Here is a 7,436-nt window from a genome sequence, read left to right on the forward strand (position 1 = left end):
GAGAGAGAGAGAGAGAGAGAGAGTGAGAGAGAGAGAGAGAGAGAGAGGGAGAGAGAGCAGGGTAAAGGGAGAGGGAGAGAGAGCAGGGTAAAGGGCGAGAGAGAGGGAGGTCAGGGTAAACGGAGAAAAAGAGAGAGAGAGGGAGAGAGAGAGCAGGGTAAAGGGAGAGATCAGTCTTGTCTCTGCCAGTAGACAAACACAGGCTTAGAGACTTAGTTCCTGTTTGTCGTCACCGGCCGCAAAATATGGAATTGTACTTTTACATATTATGCTCTGTGCATTTGAGCACACAAAATTCCCATACCACTTTCTAAAATTATAATTACATAAAAATCTAAACACGTCAGTCGTCTAATTGGCACAACACAGAAAACAACATTGATCCCAAACCACACAAGATGATGCAATCAAACGACAAACAGAGGCTGAGAGTCTGGGCTGTGTTCTGGTAGCCGTCACTCTGTGGTCAGTGTGACCTGACCGCTCCCAGAGAGAGGCTGAGGTCACAGTCCACAGCACCAGAGGGGAAAGCAGACAGAACTGCCACATGACTCCACAACACTGTCATCAGAGCTCATTAGACACAGAGGGAGAGAGAGAAAACATCTGTCCATCATCGAAGCCCAGAATGCCTGAGATGTGAGTAGAGTCCTGCTATGTCTAACAGTGTCTCCTGTCTGTCAGTCAGCCTGTCTGCCTCCCTGCCAAGCTGTCTGTCAGTCAGCCTGTCTGCCTCCCTGCCAAGCTGTCTGTCTGTCAGCCTGTCTGCCACCCTGCCAACCTGTCTGTCAGTCAGCCTGTCTGCCTGTCTGCCAAGCTGTCTGTCTGTCTGCTCGCCTATCTCTGTCTTGTCATTTCCATATGATCATTTTTGCATACAACAGGTGCAGGATGACCAGTAAGGTGACTAACGTCCTTCCTCTTCCTCCTTCCTAGCAAGGCAGGCACGGCGAGGCAGAGTGAGGCAGGCACGGCGAGGCAGAGTGAGGCAGGCACGGCGAGGCAGAGTGAGGCAGGCACGGCGAGGCAGAGTGGGAGTCACTGCTCTCGTTCCGTCTGTCTGGTGCTGGCGTGTCTGGCTTTGGCTCTGCACCTGCTGCTGGTCCTCTTCTGTCTCTCTGTTCTCCGGACATCCTGCTTCCTCCCTCCGCTCCCCTCCTGCTCCTCCTCCTCCTCCTCCTCCTCCTCCTCCTCCCCAGCCAGCAGGGGGCTGGTGGCCCACAAGGCAGAGGACTGTCACAAAATGGCTGCTGCAACAAAAGGGCCCATCGAAGCTAAGATGTCAGACAGAGACAGCCAGGTCGGAGGTCGCTCCAAGCTAAAGGCTCTTTTCAGCCATCCGCTGTACAACCTGCCCCGCCCCCAGCTTCAGGAAGATGATTGGCTGCTGAGGTTCAAGCCAGAGACAGAGGAGAAGACCATGGATGAAGCGCTGGAGAGTTTCATACTAGACAGTGAGTGGTGAGTAACACAACACACCCACCATCAGAACTGGAATTGCTTCATCTGTCATCTAGAGTGCCGCTGACTCTCTTCATCAATACAAATAAATAACTCTCATTATAGAGAAAATTACTTGACTGGTTTCGCGATACAAAACTCTCCCATAGGCCGAGCGACAGCGAGGAGGATGGCTACGACAGACTTAATTGGACGAGCAGCACAGAGACCCACCCCCCATGGCTGCGGTTTCACCTGGGGATCTCTCGCTGGGAGCTGTACGACAGGACGGACCCCAGCCTGACCCAGCTCACTCACGACCTAGCCACGCAACGCATCCTCACCACAGGTTAGACACGACCTAGCCACGCAACGCATCCTCACCACAGGTTAGACACGACCTAGCCACGCAACGCATCCTCACCACAGGTTAGACACGACCTAGCCACGCAACGCATCCTCACCACAGGTTAGACACGACCTAGCCACGCAACGCATCCTCACCACAGGTTAGACACGACCTAGCCACGCAACGCATCCTCACCACAGGTTAGACACGACCTAGCCACGCAACGCATCCTCACCACAGGTTAGACACGACCTAGCCACGCAACGCATCCTCACCACAGGTTAGACACGACCTAGCCACGCAACGCATCCTCACCACAGCTCACTCACAACCTAGCCACGCAACGCATCCTCACCACAGGTTAGACACGACCTAGCCACGCAACGCATCCTCACCACAGGTTAGACACGACCTAGCCACGCAACGCATCCTCACCACAGGTTAGACACGACCTAGCCACGCAACGCATCCTCACCACAGGTTAGACACGACCTAGCCACGCAACGCATCCTCACCACAGGTTAGACACGACCTAGCCACGCAACGCATCCTCACCACAGGTTAGACACGACCTAGCCACGCAACGCATCCTCACCACAGGTTAGACACGACCTAGCCACGCAACGCATCCTCACCACAGGTTAGACACGACCTAGCAACGCATCCTCACCACAGGTTAGACACGACCTAGCCACGCAACGCATCCTCACCACAGGTTAGACACGACCTAGCCACGCAACGCATCCTCACTACAGGTTAGACACGACCTAGCCACGCAACGCATCCTCACCACAGGTTAGACACGACCTAGCCACGCAACGCATCCTCACCACAGGTTAGACACGACCTAGCCACGCAACGCATCCTCACCACAGGTTAGACACGACCTAGCCACGCAACGCATCCTCACCACAGGTTAGACACGACCTAGCCACGCAACGCATCCTCACCACAGGTTAGACACGACCTAGCCACGCAACGCATCCTCACCACAGGTTAGACACGACCTAGCCACGCAACGCATCCTCACCACAGGTTAGACACGACCTAGCCACGCATCGCATCCTCACCACAGGTTAGACACGACCTAGCCACGCATCGCATCCTCACCACAGGTATGTTCAGGTTAGACACAACCTAGCCACGCATCGCATCCTCACCACAGGTATGTTCAGGGTCAGCTTAGCTCAAGTCTAGGTTTCAGGAGGTTCCCTTGGCTGGACAGTTCGAGTCCTCTTGGTTGGTCAGAAGCTCTGGAGCACTGAAAAGGCAGCTTGTATGGCCAGAGGCCATAACTGAAACTGGGATTACAGATGTATGGAAGGCAGACAGCAGGAGGCACTGGAGGGGAGGAGAACAGACACATTTGAAAGCCAGATAATCGAACATCAGATGTCTGGATCACATGATCCTTCGTTCTGAGGTCAGTTCATATAATCCTCTAGAGCTCAACATCTTATTTACCCACGCACACACACACACATACCCAACAGATAGATACAGACGCAGATACCCACACATACACAACACCCCCCAAACACACACACACACATGTGTAAACCTCTCAAACACCCCCTCACCCCCTCCCCCTCTCTACAGCCCTGAGACACTGAGAGCCGTATTGAGACTGGTGTTGAGCACTGCAGATTACTAACCCTTAATCTTCTGTGGGATTGTCTTCTGTAGTCTAGGTTCCACTCCCCTCCTCTTCAACAGACCACAGGCTGCTGGTAGACTGCTACATCTGAGTCACACTGTGCACTGACTGCATTTACCCATCTGACTCAACAGATTGATACAAAATAGGCTGGCCACACTCGAGGCTAAATGAAGGCAAAAATACATTTGACTTTGTTGTCTGTGACTGTATTGACGTGTGTATGTATGTACGTGTGTGTGTGTGTGTGTGTGTGTAGTGCAGAAGACAGGTGGGACACAGCTGAAGTTGATGATGTCCTTCTCAAACCATGGAGAAGCGCTGCTCAAACCCATGAAGTAAGATGTTACACTCACACTCACACACTCACACACACACACTCACACTCACACACTCACACACACACACACCTGTACCACAACCTGACTTCCTCACTGTGTGTTGTGAGAAGGCAGGAGAGGGACGTGGAGACAGACTTGAACCTGTTCTACTTCTCAGACTTTGAGAGACATAACGCGGAGATCGCTGCCTTTCACCTGGACAGGTAGGACGGCAGGGGACAACATGAGGAATGCTGCCCTTTGACCCTAACCTGACCCTTTACCATCTCCCTGCTCTCTTTCCCTCTCCTCATCCTCCCCGCCTCTTATCTCTCCATTCCCGCTCCCTTTCTGACTTCTGTCAGAATTCTGGGTTTCAGAAGGGTTCCTCCTGTGGTCGGTAGATTGATCAACGTGACCACAGAGATCAGAGACATCACCACTGACCGCAAACTCTCTAGAACCTTCTTCAACTCTCCTGGTGTGTGTGTTCAAAAAAGCTAAACACGTCTAGCTAATAGCCACTGTGGCCTTGCAGGTTAGTGTTACGGTGACGACACCAGTCTCAATCTCTCCACGTTTCTCTGGCTCCCCCTAGTGGGCAACGTGTGTTTCTTCGGCCAGTGTGAGTACTACTGCTCCACAGAGCACGCGGTGTGCGGACGGCCCCACGTCCTGGAGGCGTCCCTGGCCTCCATGCTGCCTGACCTCTCCCTGGCCCCCCGCCGCTACTGGAGGTCGCCATGGAAACGCTCCTACAGCCGAGTCAAGCTGGCAGCGTCGGTCCACACACACTCACACACTCACACTCAAACACACACACTCACACACACTTACACACACATTGGTTGTTATCCTTAGTGTAGGCTGTTCTCAGTTGTTAGGTGAATCATTCAGTATTTTTCAGATTCTTATTTATATTATAGATCTTGTCGGTATAGTAGCTCATTTGAATAATTATTACAGGTTTAGATGATCTATTACAAGTTTAGACAGGCTGCTGTCAGGAGACGGACCTGTACTTCTTACAAATGTCAGATAAGCTTGAAACTTGACACCCACACAAGCACACACGCATACGGGGATTAGAGTCAAACGAATATTTCTTCATGCACTGTTTGTATGTTGCTTTGAATAAAAGTTAAATAAACACAAGTATTTGACCTCCCCCTAGAGTGAGCTCTCTGTGTGCTGTGTTGCAGCTGGCAGCAGAATCCTGAGTACTGTGACATGGTGAAGCAGACTCCTCCCTACAGCCAGGGCAGCCGGCTGGTGGACCTGGTGGACATGGCCATCCTGGACTTCCTCATGGGTTAGTCTGGCACCGCCCGCTCTCCCAGCAGAGACATGTTCATCAGTTAGGCCTGGCCTGTCCCTCCTGTAGGGTTACACTCCAACCCTGCTCCTGGAGAGATACCCTCCTGTAGGGTTACACTCCAACCCTGCTCCTGGAGAGATACCCTCCTGTAGGGTTACACTCCAACCCTGCTCCTGGAGAGATACCCTCCTGTAGGGTTACACTCCAACCCTGCTCCTGGAGAGATACCCTCATGTAGGGTTACACTGTACAGCTCACCTACAGTCAGAATGGTCATATTAACCCAAAACTGTAACCTTTAAATAAACCCAAGGTACTGTATGTTTGTCCAGGCAACATGGACAGACATCAATATGAGACCTTTGAAAAATTTGGGAATGAGACTTTTCTGCTTCACCTGGACAACGGGCGCGGGTGAGAACCTGAGACATGCTGTTTAAAGGAGTGAAGTTCTGTAGAACAGAGATTCAGAAGACAACACTGAGGTGCTGTGCTGTCTGACCAGCATGGTCCCTGAGGTGACTGTGCTGTCTGACCAGCATGGTCCCTGAGGTGACTGTGCTGTGCTATCTGACCAGCATGGTCCCTGAGGTGACTGTGCTGTGCTATCTGACCAGCATGGTCCCTGAGGTGACTGTGCTGTCTGACCAGCATGGTCCCTGAGGTGACTGTGCTGTCTGACCAGCATGGTCCCTGAGGTGACTGTGCTGTCTGACCAGCATGGTCCCTGAGGTGACTGTGCTGTCTGACCAGCATGGTCCCTGAGGTGACTGTGCTATCTGACCAGCATGGTCCCTGAGGTGACTGTGCTGTGCTATCTGACCAGCATGGTCCCTGAGGTGACTGTGCTGTGCTATCTGACCAGCATGGTCCCTGAGGTGACTGTGCTATCTGACCAGCATGGCCCCTGAGGTGACTGTGCTGTGTTGTGTGAGGTGACTGTGTTGTCCTATCCGGCAGGTTTGGCCGTCATTCTGTTGATGAGCTGTCCATCCTGGCGCCCCTACAGCAGTGCTGCAGGTAAGGAGGGCTCACCTCACCCCCCTCTCTCAACTCACCCCCCAGCCCCCTCTCTCACCTCACCCCCCTCATAACCTCACCCCCCTCTCTCACCTCACCCCCCAGCCCCCTCTCTCACCTCACCCCCCAGCCCCCTCTCTCAACTCACCCCCCAGCCCCCTCTCTCAACTCACCCCCCAGCCCCCTCTCTCAACTCACCCCCCAGCCCCCTCTCTCACCTCACCCCCCAGCCCCCTCTCTCAACTCACCCCCCAGCCCCCTCTCTCACCTCACCTCACCCCCCCAGCCCCCTCTCTCACCTCACCCCCCAGCCCCCTCTCTCACCTCACCCCCCCAGCCCCCTCTCTCAACTCACCCCCCAGCCCCCTCTCTCACCTCACTTCACCCCCCAGCCCCCTCTCTCAACTCACCCCCCAGCCCCCTCTCTCACCTCACCCCCCCAGCCCCCTCTCTCACCTCACCCCCCCAGCCCCCTCTCTCACTTCACCCCGCCAGCTCCCCCTCATCACCTCACCTCACCCCCTCTCTCACCTCACCTCACCCCCCCAGCCCCCTCTCTCACCTCACCCCCCCTGCCCCCTCTCTCACTTCACCCCGCCAGCTCCCCCTCATCACCTCACCTCACCCCCTCTCTCACCTCACCTCACCCCCCCAGCCCCCTCTCTCACCTCACCCCCCCTGCCCCCTCTCTCACTTCACCCCGCCAGCTCCCCCTCACCACCTCACCTCACCCCCTCTCTCACCTCACCTCACCCCCCCAGCCCCCTCTCTCACCTCACCTCACGTCACCCCCCCAGCCCCCTCTCTCACCTCACCCCCCTGCCCCCTCTTTCACCTCACCTCACCCCCCCTGCCCCCTCTCTCACCTCACCTCACCTCACCCCCCCAGCCCCCTCTCTCACCTCTCCTTCCTGAACCCCCCCATCAGGATCCGTGTCTCCACGCTGCAGCGCTTGCGTCTCCTGTCCCTCCTGGAGTTCCATCTGAGTGACGTCATGCGTGAGTCCCTGTCCCAGGACCCTCTGGTGACGGTGGCCCCTCTCCTGTCTGAGCAGCACCTCCAGGCTCTGGACCGCCGCCTGGCAACTGTCCTGCAGATAGTGCACACCTGTCAGAATCACCATGACGATGTCCTCTACAATGATGAATAGGAACACTGAAAACCACACCATGATTAAAATAAAAGTATTTTACAAGAAATATTGTCTTCACCTACCCTCGTTTTTTCATTGGGTTATTAAAAGGTACATAGGGATTTGAATGTGAACTTCAAGAATTACATAGTGTCATGTTCAAAGTGACCAAATCTGGATTATGGGGTTGAAAGACAGT

At 54.4% G+C, this 7,436-nt stretch overlaps 1 protein-coding gene across 2 annotated transcripts; it reads left to right on the forward strand.

Annotated features, from left to right (window-relative positions):
• The first annotated feature begins 591 nt into the window (after nucleotides 1-591).
• Nucleotides 592-7,292, forward strand: LOC134039328 (extracellular serine/threonine protein kinase FAM20C-like). 2 transcript variants are annotated; one of them, XM_062485134.1, is made up of 11 exons: nucleotides 592-639; nucleotides 985-1,461; nucleotides 1,611-1,789; nucleotides 3,706-3,784; nucleotides 3,898-3,990; nucleotides 4,132-4,247; nucleotides 4,365-4,545; nucleotides 4,969-5,078; nucleotides 5,417-5,498; nucleotides 6,045-6,104; nucleotides 7,033-7,292. In XM_062485134.1, the coding sequence occupies exons 1-11, from the start codon at nucleotides 629-631 to the stop codon at nucleotides 7,253-7,255; spliced, it is 1,611 nt and encodes a 536-aa protein (XP_062341118.1). In that variant the 5' UTR covers nucleotides 592-628; the 3' UTR covers nucleotides 7,256-7,292. The 2 variants fall into 2 exon arrangements, with proteins under 2 accessions (XP_062341118.1, XP_062341127.1); XM_062485143.1 differs by having other exon boundaries at nucleotides 4,365-4,503.
• The last annotated feature ends 144 nt before the right edge of the window (nucleotides 7,293-7,436 follow it).

Source organism: Osmerus eperlanus, chromosome 2 (genome assembly GCF_963692335.1).
Source record: "Osmerus eperlanus chromosome 2, fOsmEpe2.1, whole genome shotgun sequence".
NCBI lineage: Eukaryota > Metazoa > Chordata > Actinopteri > Osmeriformes > Osmeridae > Osmerus > Osmerus eperlanus.